We start from the raw sequence: 20626 nt of genomic DNA on the forward strand, positions 1-20626 counted from the left end.
TTTGCGTGTCTCACTTTGCCACTTCTGCTCGTCCTCCTTTAAAAGTCCTGATCGAACCTGTCACGATCAACACTTGTGCAGACAAGGTGGAAAAGAGAAGTCTTGGGGTGGGGTGGGGAGGGGAGGAGGAGGAGGAGGAGGAGGGGGGGGGGGGGATCCGATCTAAAGATAGCCCTGCTCTCCTCTTCAGAGGGTCCTTCTCTCCTTTGGGGTTGTAATTGTACCGAGGCGAGTGGAAATTGTTCAAAACTTGTCATGTAGTGGGATTTGAGTCCAACGCTGCTGAGAACAAAGAGGAAGCAGCCATGTTTTCCACTTTGGTGGGGTGAGCTGCTGAGAAAAGGATGGTGATAGAGGGCACTGTAATCGTTCTTTTACATCTCAGTACAGTGCAGTAGTTTGGACTGAATATCTCCGTCAATTTTCAGAATTCAGAAGGAACTGGCTGAAATCACATTGGATCCACCCCCGAACTGCAGGTAAGTGAGGCTGATCCATGACCAGGTTGCACTGTGTGCTTGGCGCTGCATTAAAGAGAAACCAAGATGTGAGTGGATCCCTACCGATTCTGAAGAAATACAGGCATATTCAATTGCTATCTTCAGGGCTTGAGCTTCCACGCAATTTAAACAGTGATTCTTGATGTTTCTGGCACAGTTGAAAATGAAGATTTATAACTTTTTTGTTGGGAGGTCATTCCGTGCCTGGTATTGTGTGCATCTACTTCCGAGGGCTTGGAAAATGCTGTAGTTCGAGAATAAGTTGCACTGGGTTTCGGGGAACGAGGCGGATAACGAATAATTAACCGGGCAGGTTATTATTTGTAACGTTGAGTCGAGATACTGTTGATTTTCCAAAGTAGCAACAGTTTAAGATGAAGTTAACTTTTGAATTTAACTGGCAAAAAAAAACTTTTGCTCGAGGTGGTTTTTTTTAAAAATTCATGTTGGCCCTCAATTTGCTGTGTGACCTCTGTGAATTAAGATCACTTGGATGCGATTCTGTTCAATAAAGAAAATGAAATTTGAGCTTCACGATTAAGTTGATAATTTTGTTCGGTTTGATAAAGTTGCAAACCTTATTCGAGGGGGTTAAATTTTCAGACAATGATAGCAAAAAAAAAGCCTGTTTCTTCGGTGCTCTTGTGGGATCTGGATAGGTAGAATGGTGAGTTTTCTTTAGCAATTTTGAAGCCTAGGGAGTGGAGGAAGGAAACTTTATAAAGGGAATGGCTTTAATTTCAATTTGAGAATTTAGGACTTCTTTATTTATAGTGCATCATAAAGTTTGTAATTATTTGAATCCTGTAAGCTGGAAACTCAGCCTCAGTCAATTTTCATGCTTTGAGATGGAGAATTTTGCTAAAGGCCTTGTTTGTTTCATTTTGTCATGTGGCGTGGAGTAGCTTTTCAGGTGTTAAAATATTTCTATAGATCTCAGATGTCCTTGGGTCTGTTATCAAAGTGGCTGTATTTTGCTAGACTTGAATTTTACATTACATGAACAAAATTCCAAGCATCTTGTGCTCTTTAAAATGGATGTTGTCCTGATTTGGGCATAATAAATGGCCACTGAGAAATGCATTATTACTGCATAATAATGTTATCATGATTATATTATAATTCTATATTAGGAAAGATGAGGGGGGAAACCACACAGTGCTAGGAGGGTGGAATGAGCTGCCAGCTGAAGTGGTAAATGCAGGCTCAGTTCTAACATTTAAGAAGAACATGGACAGGTACATTGGAGGGCTGTGGGCTGGATTCAGGTCAGTAGGACAAGACGGAAAAATAGTTCAAGATTCAATTTATTATCATTTTAATATAACAGTGTCATATTACATGAAAATTCTTTTTCCTGCTGCAAGACAGACCGATTCGCCTCTGGCAAGAATTGCCAAAGCGCCTCTTACAGTCAGATGCAGTTAGAGAGAAGCAAAAGAGAGTCTTCCACCACCCCCAGAGTCACCTAGTGTCCTTAGATTCACCTCCAGCACTTCCGCAGCCCCTGCAGCCACACAGAGTCCAGACCAACCAGATCTGAACCACCGACACGGTCAGGAACACTTCAGCACCCGCGGCACCTTCTCACATCCCAGTTTTGATAACTGGTTCCCTTCCAGCCAGTTCGAGCCTGTCTCCAGCAGTTCGTAGCCTGGCGCAAGTCTCCTGAGCAGTCTCCAGCAGCCCGCGGCTTCCACAGATTCCCGGCCTCGAGCCGCTATTAGCTTGACGTATGCACTACTAGTCTCTCAATCGCAGAGTCCCCTCACTGGTCCGCCGCCGTGGTCTCCGTGCCTGCAGGTGGTGTCCTCCACTTCTCCTTCTCAAATGGTGCATGATCTTCCTGTCCTCTGGTGCCCTATTCCAGTCCTCTGCTTCCCCGGAGTCTTCAGTCCCTCATGGCTGCTACCAATTAATAGAAACTGCCGTCTTGGGCGCAGACCCGTGGTTGTAGGATTTCAACTAAAACCACCATCAGCTCCCTCAACGGGCCATTCAAGGCCCACTGGGAGACGGCGGCAGTCGACTGGGTGGCTGGATCTCGCGGAAGCGCTGCATCTCTGCTCCCCGCGGGTCCGCACCAGCGGCAGTGCTACCGCTACGGCAGCTCCAACTGTTTGGTTCAGACTTGAAGGGCCTGCGTCTGTGCTGTAATGTTCTATTAACAATAATGCATGAAATCATTGAATTAAAATTTGAATATCACTTGCATGACATGAGATAAAGAAATTTTATATTTTTACATTTTTAAAATTTCCTCTGACGTGATGCAATCTTTCCCTTCCTACGTTTATCTTGGAAATGGAATTCTTCGTTTCTTGGAAAATTGTCCCATAACAGCAACATCTTTCAACCAGCAAGTAGGGCTGGTTTCTTAGATTTTACTTGAATCTGATTTGCAGTTGCTTGTTATCATAACTTGCCTTGTATTTAACTTAAATGTCATTAAAAAGTTTTACTGCAATTCTGAGAAATACAGTTGGACTGATGGGCGAAAGGAAGATACTTAGGAGAGAGGAGGTGAGTGAGACAGTGCAGTGTGAATTCTAGTACTTGGGATCAATTTTAGTTAAAAGGAAAGTTGCTGATGGATCAGTGGAAAATGCATGAGATAAGTATTGGACTGCATAATTAAAGGATTTTGAGGAAATTGGGAAGGGATGAAGTCATATAGGAATTTCATACAAGAATATTACAGGTGTCAGTGAACTAGAATGTAAACACAGGGATTGGGGGTGATTGGAGCTTGGTGGGTTTGGGCAGCATATTTTCAGAAGATTATCTTATTTCTGTGGAAACCATATTGAAGAGATTCAAGCATTCTTGATGTTACCTGTACATGTTCGACATGACAACTTGCTTGAAGACTTAAAATGGGAATGAAAGTTGGCACAAAGGGATATGCTGTGCAGGTGCAGATATGGTCAGGTTAGTGTCCACAAGTAGAGTTTTGAACATCACATTCAAAGATTTTTTTTTTCTGTGGCAGTCTTTAATTTTTTTTAAACTTGGGTGACTTGTAGGTTTATTGTTAAAAAGTCTGATAAAGAAAGAAGCTCTCCGTAGATAAACATTTATTCCTTTTGTCAGGAGAAAGAGGATTTTGCAGGCTATTTCCCTCGTTTAGGTCACTCTCATCTGTTTTCACCCGCATCTTTATTTTGATACTTCGTTGGTGTTGCCAAATATTGCAGTTAAGATTTGAAATTTGGCTGATAAATTAATGAATTTCCTATCTCATTTTGACGATTTAGAATTCTGAAATGGAAATTGTTGCTGAAAACTCACTTTATATAATCTCGTCACCATCGTGACTCTTGGGGGGGGGGGGGGGGGGAGAAAGTGTCTCTAATTTTTGACTGCTACTACAATGTTAATTGTGACATGTTGCTCATTTTGAATGAAGGCAGGATGATCTGCTTTTCTCTAACTCCTGCTAAGCGTGCCAAGGTTGGAACGTGCTTCTTCTATGTTATGTACTTTATGCTTGTACTATTATAGTAAATTTAGGAAGTATTACTTGTCTGGCAACCATTTGTAACAACTTATAAATATCCTAGGTTGTGTCTTTTTTAAAAAAATGTGTTTATTTGGTAAAAATAAATAAGCTTTAGTTTGCAGTTAGGAAATTGTTGCAGGCACTCAAAAGATTTTAATTAAAATACAGATATTTGGATCACAATATGCAGTTTCAAACATTATAATTGTCCAGCTTCCAAATTTGCAGTCTGACCAATTTTGTCTTTTTCTCAACCATCTGAAGGACCTGAAGATAGAATGAAGCATTTTTTTTTAAATAAATTGCTAATATTTGATATCACCGAACTTTGGATGCATGGTAATACATGGCCAATGTTAATAAACTGAAGATAGGGTGTTTAAGATCTAGGATTTGCGTTTTTTTTAAAGGCAGAAATCTTCTGAATAGCAGAAACGTCACAACTTCTAATTTTGCAAGTTAAAATTGAAATGCTTCAGTTTTTTAAAATAAAAATAATGGTGGTGAAATGCAAGACTACAATGAAAGTAAGTATTATGCAGTGGCGCCAGCTAAACGGGAGTCAAAAGAACAAGACCAGTTCTCGGTGGGCTCGTCTGCTCTCCAATTGTTGATTGGAACTTCACGTGCTGCGCCTTATAAGCCCCTCCCTCGCGCCGGAAACCACGTCATCACATTTCCCCGAATTTGTTTGAAATTAAGATTAAATAAATTTGAAATGCCTTTTTGAGATTAGCATTTGCTTTTAAAATCTTGTGGCGTTTGGAATTGTGGTACATGGTGTTGATTTTGTTTTTTGAAAAGTTAAAGTTGAGTTGTATTCTTTTGTAAAATAAACCAATGCATATTCTCACTTTTAAATTGTAATGAGCTAAGTATAATAGTTTATGAAATTGGAATTTGAGTAAATTTGTTGAAATACCCCATCTTGTGATATCCCCATAACAAGTGAATTGCTTTGACGTCCAAGTTGACAGATAATTGAACATTTGTTTTTTAAAAAATAAACTTTGGACAGAGTACTATTCGTTCTCCCTGGCCGCTTTTAAAATGTTTTCTGATCTGTTATCTGTAATTACCTCGCAAGTTCTTGGTTGAATTGAGAACTGGAGTCTCCGAGTTCCTCTTGTACCCCTGTTTTGTCAACTTCAATGTGCAACAAATAGGTAATAAAGCCTGTGCCGTTCAAGATTTGTGTATGTCATTGTATTGCAGCAGCAAATTCTACTGATTATTGGTTTCACTGAAGAAGATCTTTTTGCATGAATTGATTATGCCTTGTTCAGGTATTTCTGGTCTAAATGCGTGGGTGTAAACATGACTTTTCACTTTTATGTTCCCATCTTCCTGCTGGGGCGATTATCCAGTTTCCTGTGCTATTTCCTCGGGTAACAAAATTAGCAGGCAACTTCACGGCTTTGGGACACGACTGAGATTATGCAAAAATCTTCCCAAAGCTCCAGTGTAAATAGAACCTACATTGCTTTACTATTTTGACAAAATGGAGGATACTAGCTCCTAAATTTCTTGCTGCTTTGTGAAGGATTTAAAAATTTCAGAAATGAAGAATGAAACTAAACACATTATGTTGATGGCTTAATACTGTACTGTGGCGGCTCACCACAAGGCAGGCGAACCGGCCCCACTTGTAAGCTACGCGGCAGGGCAGCCAGTCAAAATGGCGCAGTCGGTGGGGGGGGGGGGGGGGGTTCTCTTCCTTCCAGCTCGGGGCTCAGAAACCTGTGCTTGGGGACCACGTGACGCCCGAATGACGTCAGCGCGGCTCTCAGCCAGGTCCGGGCTGGGAGTATAAGTGCAGCCCAGCAGCCTGCAATAAACTAGTCTGCTCACAGCTCAACCCCTCTGGTTGCGTGTGTTATTGCAGGAGTAGTGTAGCCGCCGCTACAGCACTTTTTGTTTCATTTCATTGTGCAAGATTCTAAATTTTGCTTGATTGTATTAGTTCATCCCAGATAACCAAACTTGGGTGGCATGGTTGACGTAGCAGTTGCACGACACTTTTACAACGTCAGTGATGGGGACCGGGCTTTGAATCCCGTGCTGTCTGTAAGGAGTTTGTACTGTGACAGAGTATTTTGAGGTGGCTTGAGAGGAATTGCTTAGAGCTGCTTGCACACACTCATTTTAAAACACAATTTTTGCACTACTTTTGCAGAGGGCTTTTTGCAAAAGAGCAACAAAGTATCAACATACAGCTGGCCTGGAGAGCATGTTATTTTTGTAGGCAGACAAAACAGTTTTGCTCTCAGAGAGGGAGGGTATGAAACAGAGAGAAAGGAGACAGAAATCAGTTCCAGAAGGACAAAGCTGGCAAACCTTTGGAAGACTGCCTCGTCAAAGGAGAAGTCTGGCTGTCTGAAAGGTGACCTGAAAGAAAGAGAATCATTTGGAGAACCCTGAAGGGGACAAGTTTCGTCAACAAGACTGATTAAACAGGAATCAGGTGCGGATGCCCTGGAAGAAAAGGAATCTCTCTGAAGACCAACAAGAACCCTCCTGAATGGTAACCATTTGCCTGTTAAGCACCAAAGACTGGTGAACTTTGTTAATGCTAACTTGTGTGCACAGTCCAAGAATTGCCTGCAATCAGTGAGATTGGACTGCGATCCAAAGAACTTTTCTAAGCTTATATACACATTACACACACCTGCGCTTAGTATTAGAGGGGGGGAGTAAGTAGGTTAGGTAGGTTAAGTAAGTAGGTGAAGTAATAAGTTAAAGTTTAATTCTGTTTTCTTGTTCAAATATAATTAAAAGCTACTTTTGTTTAAATAACCCTGTGTTGTGGTGCATAGCTATCGCTGCTGGTTTTTGGAGTCCTCTGGACTCCGTAACCGTACATTCGCCCTGTGTCTGTGGGTTTTACCCAGGGGCTCTAGTTTCCTTCCACTGTTTGAAATGTACCAGGAGTGTAGGTTAATTGGGTGTAAATTAGGCAACACAGACTCCTTGGCCAAAATGGCTTGTAACTTTCCTGAATATATGTCTAACTTGACAATGACTCCAAGTTGACTCATTGTGTAGATGAGTGTGTGTAGTTTTACTTTGTCCAAGAAACTTCAAAAAGTTCATTAAGTTTGTCATATTTTTCCTCCATGCAGTTAATTTTGTAGAAGTATAAATTAAATAGCTCCTAGTTAAATGAATTGAATATTGACTTTATTAACAATTAAAACAGCTTTTGATTGTAAGAGTGCAACATACTTGCTCTGTTCAGTTAATTTTCCCCTTCAAATTGAATTCTGTTGACTATAAATATTCTGATTACCATTTTACTGTGAAGTAATTGCCAAGATGCTATTCAGATAGGACAAGGTGTTCTTATTTTTTGCACTGATCATATTTTATTCACTGATCAATACCTTCAAGATCAATTATGATAGCTATGTTGAAGTGTTACATTTCCAAATTATAGAATTCTTTATTTTGGATATAGGATTTCAGGATTTGAACCTAGTGACCATGAAGGAATGGTGATAAAGTTCCAAATCAAGGTGGTTTATAGCATGGTAGGGAGGCTACAGTTAGTTGTTTTAGCAGTATTAAGATGGATAACCAAGTGGGTTGCTTCATTTTGAATGGATCAAACAATATGTATTGTTAGAGCGATCTATATTAATTCTGGCAAACAGAGTATGTTCTATCACACTCTGGATTTGTACTTTGTCACTTGCCACAGAATATCTTTACTTTTGACTTGCTCTTATTGAGGACCCACTCTTTCCCACCACCATCCTTGGTAAGGATATCAAGGATGGCACAGTAATAGATGGGTAACCAAGTGGGCTGCTTTGTTTTGAATAGAGTCAAACAACTTGTATTGTTAGACGTTTATTCATTCAAGAAACCGAGTGTATTCTCTTATGCTCTGGATTTATACTTTGTCATTCACCATAGGGGACCTGCTTCACTTTGACCTAATCTTATGAAGTACCCCTTCTCTCCCACCACCATCCTTGGTAAGGATGTCAAGGATGGCATGGTGGGAGTGGAACATCCAGAATTATGCCATTGAATACCAAGGGTAAGTAATAAGACTCCCTTTGTAGAGATTGTCATTGTCTGGTGCAGATGTTATTGCCTCTTGATAATCCATATTTGAATTTGTCTGCTTCATTTGCTGAGTGGTGCTGAATGGAGTTGCATATCAGATACCTCACTTCTGAAATGAAACAAACGTGCTGGAAATATTTGCGGGTTAGGCAGTTTTTGTAGAAAGAGAGACATTGATGTTTGCAACTTTGCTAATAATAATAATTTAGATGAGTTTAATTTGTGATGTCATACTTATGAATGGTGGGAGTAGTGCTCAGGAATTTGGGAAAAACGTGCAAAAAAGTTCTATTTAGTTCTGAAAATTTTCATTAAAATCTGTGTGCATACTATTGGATTCTCTTGTCAAGGCAACTGAAAGTAGATTAAAAGTGGATTAAATCACATTTACAACCATTCCTCAGGTCAAACCATGCCAGCTGGGAAATTCCACCCTGACCATCTGATTGTAAATCATGTACCTGACCATGGTGCAAATCTGACATGTTGGATGTGTGCCACTGCTTGCATAATGCTCATTTTGAAGGGGAGCTTGGGTCACCTTGTCCAGAAGGTGTTTGTGGTCAGAGTCTCACTCTCTTCTATCTCTAATTTCCCATGATTTTGTTTGTCTCTTTTCTTCTCCAACCTTCATCTTCCCTACTACCTTCATTCCTCCTTGCCATAAAATTGGACGCAATGTCAATTTTTTTTCTTTTCATCCTCTTTCTTCCCCCTCCCCCATCACCCCTGCTTCAATTCATCGGAATCACAACAATGATTTCCAGCATCTCCCTATTTTTTGTGATCAATGGTCAGTGATGTTGAAATGGATTCTGCAAACCAAACTTGAACCAAACTTCTGATGCAAGATTGGCTTCCAACACCCTTGGGCTGATACCTGTTCCACTACTGGCTGCAGACCTAAATAAAACTAACAGTGGTGTATTGTTGAATTTGAAAAATGCAAAGACAATGTTTTTTTGCACTTGAAGTCTTGAGGTTTTTGGGTGCTTGGGATTTCTCTTCACTTCTTTTGCTATTTGCTTTTTCTCTTTTCTTCTGATGCCATCTCTTGCAATATTTTAATATCAGTTATAGCCCTTGAGCATTCGCTCGATTGTGATCACACTTTCAGTTTTCTTTTGTTCTTATTTTTAATGTGGTTATTTGTCCTCTGCTTTTTGTGTGCTCCTTGGGTCCCTTTTAAATCTTTTTCCTCACTTTAAATCTATGGCCTCCCACCCTTAAACTTGGGAAAAGGCTATCACTTATCTATGGCCTTCATAATTTTGTATACCTCACAAAGTCTTCCCTCTGCCTCCTACATTGCCTACTATTCAGAATCTCTTTGTAATGCAAGCCCTTCAGTCCCTGTTAAAATTCTTAAAATTATTTCTGCTCCCTTTCCATATTCATGATAACTTTACCAAGGCTGGGCAACTAAAACTGCACACAATACTTCAAGGGTGATCTCACCAATATCTTCTACAATTTTAACATGATGTCTCAGCTCCTCGATTCAACATCGGCCACCATCCTGTCCATTTGTGATTCCACTTTCGTGGAATTATGAATCTGTATCTCTTAGTCTTGCTATTCTATCACTCTCTGCAGGGCATTCTTGTTCATTGTCCAAGTCTCAACCTGTCAAAGTCCAACACCTTGCCACTAGACTGAGCAGAATTCTGTTTTCTATTCCTAGGCCCAAATCTTGATTGCGATCCTTTTGTAATCTTGACCTTATTTATCACTGTCCACCATATCATGAACTTTGTTGTCATTTGCAAACTACACAAAGTACATTGTCCTCCAGATCATTAATATGGATGACAAACAGCAGTGTGCCCAGCATCAAATCCTGAGGCACATCACTGGTCACGGGCATCCAACTAAATAGCAGTCCTTCACCGTCACTCTCTTACTCCAACCATGAAACCAATTCTGTATCCATTTGACTTGTTTGGCTTCGATCCCAAACTTGCCTCCAATGTGTGACCTTATTAAAAGCCTTTCTAAAGTTAATGAAGACAATGTTTACTGCCCTGCTCTCATCAATCTTCTTATTGACCTTTTTTTAAAAAAATAAACTCTCAAATTATTGAGACAATTTCCCATGCACACAGCCAAATTGACTATCCCTTATTGATCTTTGCCTTTCCAAATAATCTGTAGATTCTTTCTCTAAATCCCCTCCATCAATTTGCCCTCTACTATCTCTAATTGTTCCATTCCTTAGTTTGTCCTTCGAGCTTCTTAAAGGTGCAACATTAGCTGCCCTCCAGGTTTCCAGGACTTCATCTGTTGTCAATGATGTTATGAATGTCCCTCCCAGTTCCTGTAGATTCTTCCCTTGCTTTCTGCAATTCTGGTGTCCATTCTGACTGATTGATGAGCAAGTTTTAATTTGGTAAACAAAAAAAATAGCGAATTTGGATGATTTAAAAATAATTTGACAAATGATCATATTGTGAATTATTTGATTTGAATGGTTAATAGCTATTGTATAATAGCATTGTAATGCACATTGGAAAATCAGCTTGTATTGGACAAAACTGGAGTGAGTTGACAAAACAATATATTTTTGAGTACAGGTGCTTAACTTTTTATCCGGGATTCCGAACAACGGTAACCTCCAAAAACCGGCACTTTTTCGTTAGATGACATCTGCTCATCCAATGTTTTTTTTTAAAACTGCTCGACATAATGGGAATTTCTCGGAAAATTCCCGCAAAGTTAGCTGTGTAAAAAGTTCCAGGTGGGAATTAGAAACTATTTCCCATCTGGAATTTTTCCTGCGGCAGCCTAAACATTTTTGCGGCCAGCCTGCAGTCTAAACTGAACTGTAGGCTGTCAGCAACAATTTGCTAATGAATACGCCCAACAACCTCTCTCCTCACCCTGCCATCTGTTGGTGGTCACCCCTTGTCTGTCCATCGGTGGGTAGCCCCTCCCGTCTTTTCTGAACTTCCATGTTAACTTTCTGTGGTTTATTTACTAGATACAACACCAACACTTTCTATGCCCCTCAAAAATTGTGTGTTTCTAATATTCTTACCAAGATGGTTGATTTTGCATTTTCTGTGTTAAATTAATGTCTGCATCTTTTCACTTGACCTGAGCCCTTTCACAGATAACTTAGGAGGGAAAAAAGGCTAGAATTCAACTGAAGGCTTGGAAATTAAATGCAAAGCTGCCAGGATGAAGATAAGGGAAACACAGAATGCTGGATTTGGGTTAATGAGGAGTTTAGGGAAAATTTATAGAACTGAGAAGGTAGGGCTGACACTATGGAAAGATTTCAATATGTTGATGAGAATTTGATGTTGAAAGACTGGGTATATATGGACTAGAGAAGTTCAAGACCTGATGCATATATGGTTCAGGATAATATGTTTTTTTTTTCATTAATTGTTTGTGAAAGCTAGGCATTCAACCAACAGGACAAAGATAATGTGTACCTGAAGTGTTTCGGCAACAGATAAACTGAGACAAGTTTAGTGGCAGATAAACGAATCCCCTTTTGAATAAAAATGGTGTGAAATAACTCCATTAATGATCTTATTGGCTGGAGGTTGCTCGCAGTCTCATTTGGATGTAAAAACTGATCACTGGAATAAGTTGGGGGTTGTTCACACTGGCTCAAATCTTGGACAAGGGGCAAGTTAAAATAAATAAGATAGTGCAGTACTTGGTGTAACTTCAGGTATTGTTACAAGGTTTTATTTTCATTTTATTTAAACCCTTATATTGGACGTAACAGATATATAACTGGTGAGCAACTTACTGAGGATTTACAAAAGCATTTAGAGTAACTTGTGAGAATCTAGGCAGTCAATACAATGAACTTGTAAAATAGTTTATTGTCAATCACATTTGACAATGAAAAATCTTGAGACGGTGAACACACATGATGACAGGAGACAGCAAACAATGGACCAATGTATGAAGTATAATGCTATCTTCCTGATTACGTAGCAAGATTTTGGAACTTTGTGACATGTAAAGTCTTAAGTTATGCAATTTTAATGGTGACATCATTATGGTTTTAATTGCACTTTTGAACAATAGCGGAACACACATTTTAAAATTATGTACAAGGAAAATATGGGTGGTTGGGAAAATAGGAGGTGGGTGACAGTGGTCAGAAAGATGGTCAGCAGAAAGAACTGTTATCTCCTGTCAAATCAAAGTGGTTCAGTCTGGAATACTTGGGCCTGTTTTTTAGGAATGAAGAAATTCAAGAAAATAAGAGAGGAGGGTAGGTAATAGTCACTGTTCTGCTTTTTTCCTTATTTCATCCTTTTGTTTTTGTTCCTTTTCCACCTGCTTATCCCCCAGACTCTTCCAGAGTGACATTGTTGTGTCCCTGCCAGGCTGGGGATCTGGTATTAAGGCCTTGTATGGAGGTATCGGGATTATATTTGAGAGTCAAGTCAGCAGTGTGGTGTGGAGTCTATTTTGTTGAGACGTGTGGATGAAGACTATGAAAAATTTTACAAAACCATGGTCTGAGCTGTAATTGTGTTTTTCACTGTGGAGGAATAGAGCAGATTTTTTAAAATAGATGCCTGTACCGATGATGAAGAAGGAAAAGTACTGTATCGACTACTATCCATGAAAAGGCCGCTGAGAGGCTAAGTAGGCTCTTAACTGTGGCGTGTTAGAACAAATACATAGTGAAGTCCAGATGCATTTTTAAACTGTTTATTAATGAACACAAAAGGACTCCTGATGTGGTTGTTGTGTGAAAAGTGATAACAACTGTGGTAAAGTCCATGAAACATCTATCGTATGTGGAAATGGTCAACAGAAAATATTGGAGCCCAACTCGCTCTCCTCTATCCTGCCATACCAGTTAATGACTCTCAAAACCCCATTAAGCCCCTGCACGTGCACTGTCAACTGAAGTGAATAGCACATGTGCACCAGAAGAAACAGAATGCGCATAGCCTCAGGACACCACTAATGCCTGCAGCCAAACCAACAAGAATAAATGACACACCTTTGGTCCCTACAATACTGGCCCCTAATTATTATATATCAAATAATAATTACACAATTATAATTAACAATCAAACACCATATATTCCAATATTATGTAGATCTTCAGAAGGCCAGAGGTTACTAGCACATTGCCTTGTAAAAGAGTGATCTTTACCACCACTCTGGACTAGAAAAGTCTAGTCTGTGTAGTGGTCAAGGGGCAATGTCCAAAAAACAACAAAATGAAGTTGGGTTTAGTCTTGTCAAAGTTCCGCTGTCTCCTGTAGAAGGTAAACTTTGGTGATGGGTCGATTCAGTTTCTTATGGACTTGACCCTGATTCCAGCTTTCAATTGCCTCTCTCAACTCTTATTGAACTCCCACAAAATTAGTGCCATTGTCAGATTGTAGTTCTTTTACTTCCACGTCTGGCTGTGAAACGTCAAAGGCATTAATGAAAGAATCTGTCAAGTGATGATACCACTTCGATGTGAATTGTTCTTACAGCTCAACGTGAAAATAACACCATAGCACTTGGCAACACTCCTTCCATGCTTCACTCCAAAGGGTCCAAAATAATCAACATCAACGGACAGTATGTGAAGGGAGGTTCATCAGGAGAAATTCTGTGCAGGGGCTAATCTGCCATCTGTTTTTATCCAGAAGTCCAGGATGAGAAGTAATCGATTAAGCAGTTTACTGGATTCACTTCTTCAGACGTGATCTGAGCAGCAATTATGCTGATTTCAGAGACCTTTGGTGAGATTTATTCCAATCCATCAGGATTTTGAGGCTACTCTCCTGAGGCCGAAGAAGAAACTGAGGCCCTAACACCCATATTTCTTTCTCCAGATAAGATTTGACTTTCAAACCTCGGGAAGCTATGTCTGCTGGATTGTTAACTGTGCATGTGAGACTTTATCAAATTCAGCAACTCTGGCCACAAAAGTTCAAAATCTTGTGGTCTTACTGTTGATATATTTGAGCACAGAGGTGCTACTGGTCTAAAATATGGAGTCTGCTAGTTCCATCTTCAGCTCTCTTCCTCCACACTCTGTCCATTCTGCTTGCCATGGTGGAAGCAGTCAACTCCATTCAAGGGGTAGTGGCTGGCTTTAATTGAGCCACTCTTGCTTTTCCCATCACAAACTCACCATGTGCCTTACCATGGTTATTATGCAGAAACCGGTAACTAACAGTTCCGTTACCATCCTCCCACGCAAAATGTCACTAGAATTTGTGCGTTTGAAGCATCTATCAACCTTAAAGTTGTCCAACTGATGAAGATCCTGAATCACACATGTCCATTCCTGTACAATGGAGTCTGGTATCATTATCATCCCAACCAATCCTTTCCTGACACAAATCTTGCAGAATCTTTTTGAGGACAACTGGTGCCAATATTCCAAGGGGATCAGACTTGAAAAAAATCCCCCTTTTTATGGGTGGTCGGACTTTCAAGATGACTTTGAACTTAAAACATCAGACTGAACACACCATTCTACACTTTACACCCTCTCCACAGGAAGGTTGTCATTGCCAAGTCCATATTTTTCATTTCTTTTGCTTTCTCTATTTCAGTTATGGCAGCCAATGCATGATGACTGTTAATAATCCACTTGGTAAGTAGACAGTCTACCTTGAAACAAATTGCTTGTAGCTCCTGATAGAGCTATTGCACCTTCTGAGGCTGCTGATGTGAGGCAGACATCCACGTAGAAGTTGTTCCTGATGGCTAAACTGTTTCGTATTATCCTTGGCACACTTCCGAAGGGCAAAGTTTGTTCAACTTGGAGATGAAATTGCTCCAAATAGATGCACTGTCATTCTGTTTTCTACCATATTCTGACCGTACTCTCCATCAAGCCACTGGAGAAACCATAAGCCACTGTCTTAATTTGGTACCTTCACCTGGTGAAACATTGCTTCCACGTCTGTAGTGATGACAGCAGGTTCTTTACAGAATCTAGCCAAGACTCCAATCAATGTACTGACCAGGTCTGACTGCTGTAAGAGCTGAGAATTCAGGGAAACTCCCCAAAATGTCACTCCACAGTTGAGCACCACTCAAATTTTTTTCTTTTGTGGCCGCAAAACCCCATAGTGTAGTAGATACCATTTTCTGCCATCACTATGTTCCAAGTCACCATCTGGTACTTTCTCTGGATAACCTTTGAAGTTGGTGTCGTCCAAATGAAAAGAATTCCTCTTGAATCTTCTCTTTAGGTTCAGTGCACGTTGGTTGGCAACATTTTAATTGTCAGGCATGCATATTTCTCTTTCCTTTAAAGGCACTCCTATGCAATAATGGCCATCAACTAGTTTGGCAGATTTTGAGACTAAATCCAAGAACTGCTTGTCTTCTCACTGAGGCACTCCTCAAGTTTCACAACTGATATCCTGTTGACACTTGTCGCTTACTGCTCCTGAGCATTATCATTTTTTCTTCCTAATGGTTTTGACTCCCACAGTCCATATCACATCTAGTGGTTCCAGAGCCTTTGGTATATCTGAACCAGTCAGCAACTCTATCTCAGAGCTAATTTCAGGTAGATGAATATTCCTCAGATGAGACCACTGATTGATATCATTTTGATGTGGGATTTTTCCTTTGTGCACATGCTATTAGTCTTCTGAGTGGAGAGATAACAAAAATCACTGCTGTCCAGTCCAGTGACCTCTCCGCCTGAAACAATGCTGGTTTCAATGACCTTCCATTGACCCATAGTTCTCAATAGAATACTTGATCTTCTTCCCTGAAGATTAAGCTTATTCATGAGCCCCACTGTGCAAACTGATGCAGTGCTAGCTGGGTCAAGAAATGCATAAGTATACACTGTTGCATTCCCCTTCCTGGCCTTGACTTGTACAGGCACTAGTGAGAGTTGCAGTTATCGTCACTGGCCCCAGTAGGACCTCTTGTCTGAACAAAGGCTACAGCACTGTTTTCAGCTGCTTCCTTTATTTCTGTTTGCTCCTTTTCCTTTGGTGGATCTGCAGCATTTTGGGAGGCTTTAAACTGATATGTTACCAGCTGAGTCATTTCCTGCAGTTTTGCTGATGTGTCCTTTACACAGACAGCCAAAACACACTCCATTTTCTTTTAGGAACATTGACTTTTCTCACTATGTGCCCTCTTTTCCAACTATGGAAAACAAAGCATGACCACCTCCACAGAACAAACAGCTCTTCACAGCAGGGAAACTATTCTTTTCCTTAGTTCCCTTAACATTTTCCTTATCTACAACTGTCACAGAGATGGCAAAGATGCTTCATCATTTTATTCTTGGTTGAGGCTGTGACTTGGACCTACTTACATCCTTGCTCACTGTGGAATGTCTTTGATATCTCCAAATACTGGATCTAATGCAATCTTCACTTGCCTTTCAAGGAATTCCACAATATCCTTAAAGGTAGCTCTTTAATTGTTTTTTTTTATTGGAAATCACCGGCTACAGTTCCATATATCCCTCAGCTGGTCAGGAAACTTCCCTATGATGACTAGCATATTATTGGGCATGTAGTTGATATCTTCCTTTTAGAAAGAGGGTGTATGCTTATAGAGCTTTTGTGTCATCCAATGTTACTGATAACCATGAAAGCCTTCTCCATAAAAGCTGTGGTAATTTTATGCTCATTGCCAAAATTCTCCTGCAGTAAGATTTAGTCTTCCCAAATCCTCTTGTCCAAGGCCATAAGTAGACAGCTCCTTACAAGTTCCTTGGCTATCCTCTTGTGTACTTTTCCAGATAATAGAGATGATCTCTGGGGGGGGGGGTTTGTTCTAGCTTTGAATACTGTGTTCAAAGGATTAAATGAATGCTTGGTGCTGAAGTGGGTCACCATTTTAAAAAAACTTGAGTCTCCTTGAGCATGCAAGAGGGACACTGTAGCTAGATTAATAATGCAGTCATTTCATTTTGCCTTTCCATGACTGAGAATATGTTGCTCTGTTCACCATTGTTTGTAGCAGGTATTGTGGCTGGAGATATAATATGTGCATGTTCACCTGGATTTCTGACTCTTGACTGGAGTGTCAAGGGAGCTGTAGTGAGATTGGATTTGAGTTAGAGCTGTCTGCAGTTGTTATTATTGGTGTTTGGTAACTCTGTGCTTTGGGAGGATTTGTCCATGTGTATGCATGTCCTGTAACTGTTTTCTTTTCCTGTTGTCCTTTTTCACAATTTGACTCCATTCTATCAGACACTTCAGATGTTACTTCAAACACGGTATCCCTTTGAGGCTCCTAGTACCTTCACTTTGACCATAGTAGCAGCAATATTTGCTTCCAGCTCCAGCTGCTTCTTTCCCTCCTTAGCTGCTGCTCCTGCTCTTCCAAGGCATATTGATCATTCAGCAATTTTTGTGGTTCAACAAGAGCAACCATTTCTGCTTCAGCCTTTATAGTGCAGATGTCGTAGTGAAAACTCTGGAACTTGATCCAGAACTTTTTTTGCTTCTCCTGCTTCCAACATTTGATCCAGTGTTAGCTGGTTGTATTTCATCCTGCATGTCAGATATTGCCTTAATATTTGACTCTTTCTCCAGTCTGAATTGCACATCCTTTTTATTTTCAAACTCTTGACCACTATTTTGTGACATACCTTCAGCCATTTCCACTTTGCTGACTTTAAATTCAGTCTACGTCTTCTGCAATTTCTTTTACAGGGTCTTCATTCCCATCAACCAAAGCCACCTCTTCCGTTGCCTGTTTCAACCCCGTATGGATGCTGGAATGGTGCTCAATGTGCTCCTTTCTGTATGAAAATATTCTTGCAGTCCTGCAAGTTCTGGAGTATACAGGACTCGGCCTGACCACGTTGAAATGTCGGTATGGGTGCTAAAGAACCGAGCTTCTCGCGGAGCTTGCTTAGGACCGCTGTGGGTGTTTCCTCTTGTCCTCGTGAGTCCGATACACATTCTCCTGGAACTATCAGAGGCGGGCCGTAGACCAGCTATGCGATGAGCCACCTATATCGTCCGTAGGTGCCATTCGTATGGCAATTTGTCAATCTAGTTGGGTCCCTGCAGACATGCCATATAGGCTGATTTCAAGTGCCTGTGGAACCTTTCTTCTCGTGCGTTGGATTGTGGGTGGTATGCAGTTGTGTGGTCCAAGTAGGGTAGCCATTACTGACCACAAGCTTGATCTGAATTTGGCATCCCCTACTGACATGATGTGTGCTGGCAGACTGAAACATGCTATCCAGGCAGAAATGAGGACTCTGGCACAGGTATCTGTATTCATGTCTGCCAGTGGAACCACCTCTGGCCACCAGAAAATTTGGGCAAAGATGACCTGTAGGTATATCACACAGGAGTTTGAGCTCCCCGGACCTAACAAAATTTCTTCCAGCTGCAGATTTGAGTCTGCTATTTCGCAACGCGGAATTTCTTCGTCTGCCTATTGTGCTTTCATGAGCGCAACATTGTCCACCCCTTGGGCTAAGGTCTGCAAGGATTATATGGCTCGGCGAGACAGCGCATCTGCCACTACGTTGGCCATTCCTGAGGTGTGTTCGATGGCCATCTTGAACTCAGAAATATATGATAAATGTTTCTGTTGACGAGCTGACCGTGGATCTGATACCTTAGTGAATGTAAGCGGCTCGTGGTCTGTACAAAGCAGTGAAATGCCTGCCTCCTAGAAAGTACCTGAAATGCCAATAATTCTTGATCAAAAGCACTGTACTTGAGCTCTGGAGGTCTTAGGTGCTTGCTAAAGAAAGCTAATGGTTTCCAATGCCCATCAATGTACTGTTCAAGCACTGGATGCATCCACTCTCAAGGCTATCGGACATCAGTTCTTGGGTGAACCAGCAAAACCGCGTTAGCCAGTGCTTCCTTTGGTTCTCAAATGCTGCCGATGATCTTTCGTCTCAAGAGCAAAGGGTGCGCATGATGCGAGCCGCTGATGGTAGAAACCGGCAATAGAAGTTCACCATTCCAACGATTCCCTGGAATCCTTTAACTGCGCTGGGCTTAGTGAATACCCAGATCACCTTTGCTTGACCTTTGCTGGAGGTGGCTTTGCCCCACATTTGTTGATTCTATGGCCCAGAAAGGTGATGGTCGCTAACTCAAATTGACACTTGGCCATGTTGATGGTCAGCCCAAACTCATTCAAGTGAGTGAAAAGCTTGCACAGGTGGGACTGATGTTCCTGACAACTGCGGCTAGCGATACGTATGTTGTCTAGGTATATGGAGATTAAAGTAGAGATTGTTTCCCACTCTGTCCATTAAAATGATGGAAAGTCTGCATGGAATTCTTGAGCCCAAAAGGCATCCTTCTGAATTCAAAAAAGGCCAAAGGGTTTAATAATAGCCTATTTTTTGAATGTCACCCTGATGGACAGGGATCTGATGATACCCCTGGATTGGGTCCACCTTAGAAAGAATGCGGGCTCCCTTCGGTACCAGGTAGAGATCCGGTGCGGTAACCTCATTCAATGTGCGGTGATCACCGCAAGGTCTCCATCCGCATGCGACCTTGGTTACCGTGAGGAGTAGTGAGGCCCAGGAGCTATCGGACAGTTGTACAATACCCATGTCCTTCGTCCTTTCAAACAACTCTTTGGCTAGACAAAGTTTATTTGGAGGGAGCCTGCAAGCTTGGGGATCCATCGGTGGCCCTTAGGTTGGTATGTGGTGCTGCACCCCATGTTTCGGCATTGCCAAGGTGAATTCCGGTGTAATTATTGCAGGGAACTTTGCCAACAATCTGGCGAATTCATTTTCTGAAAGAGTTAAGGAGTCAAAAAACAGAGCAGGGAGCTTGGCCTCACCTAGGATGAAGGTCTGGAAAGTGTTGTTCATCCCTCTAGATCAACTAGCAGGCCACGTGCTCTGAGAAAATAAGCTCTCAATGGCTTTCAGTGATGGCCTGGGTTTTCTATTACATGTGTCATGATCGGAAGGGAGAAGCACGCTAATCTCAGCCCCGTATCCACTCAGTAACACCAGCCAGAATGTCTATCCCAGACATAAAAGGCTGTCTCAATGGCCAGCCACCATAACAATTAGCAATGGCTGGCCCTGGCATTTTCCCTGAAATGCACAGAGAGGTCAGCAGCAGTGAGTTTCTGCGCCCCATCGTTGATGGTAGAAACACCAGTAGGTGCTATCTTGATCCTGTTGTTTCCTGGTTGATTGGCAGTCTGACAACGGATTTGATCGATCCTCCTGCTGGTCTAATGTTGGAGTTGCACGGTCCTGCTGCCCTGCGGAATTAAGTTATTGATGGCATGCTCTGCTGGGGGGAAAAAAGCAAAAATACTGTAAACGTCCAGTAGGAAGAAAATATAGTAAGATTTCAGGTCCAAGTCCTTTCTTCAGAAGTGGCAAAAGGAAAGTAGTTTGTTTCAATAGCCGAGAAGGCAAGGGAAGGACAAAAGGCTCTGATAGCATTAGACCAATGCTTTAGTGTGGCAGTTAGATAATGTTTCTCCATATTATGTCCTGCTAATAGCAAAGCCGAGGAACATAGCAATTAATACATTATACAAACAAGCAAAATGTTATTCTAACTACCATTTTTACTCATTTGGTGTTGCCCTATCAAAGATGTTTCCTTTATTCTACTAT

The 20626-nt window shown here is 41.2% G+C and overlaps 1 protein-coding gene across 1 annotated transcript in view; it reads left to right on the forward strand.

Moving 5' to 3' along the window:
- The window catches only part of ube2e3 (ubiquitin-conjugating enzyme E2E 3 (UBC4/5 homolog, yeast)), a 143843-nt gene that overhangs the window by 31406 nt on the left and 91811 nt on the right, over positions 1-20626 (forward strand). The window contains exon 2 of the mRNA XM_069936235.1: positions 429-479. Within this exon, the coding sequence (XP_069792336.1) occupies positions 429-479 (51 nt within the window). The remainder of the gene's footprint in view (positions 1-428; positions 480-20626) is intronic.

Source organism: Narcine bancroftii, chromosome 4, assembly GCF_036971445.1.
Source record: "Narcine bancroftii isolate sNarBan1 chromosome 4, sNarBan1.hap1, whole genome shotgun sequence".
Taxonomy (NCBI): domain Eukaryota; kingdom Metazoa; phylum Chordata; class Chondrichthyes; order Torpediniformes; family Narcinidae; genus Narcine; species Narcine bancroftii.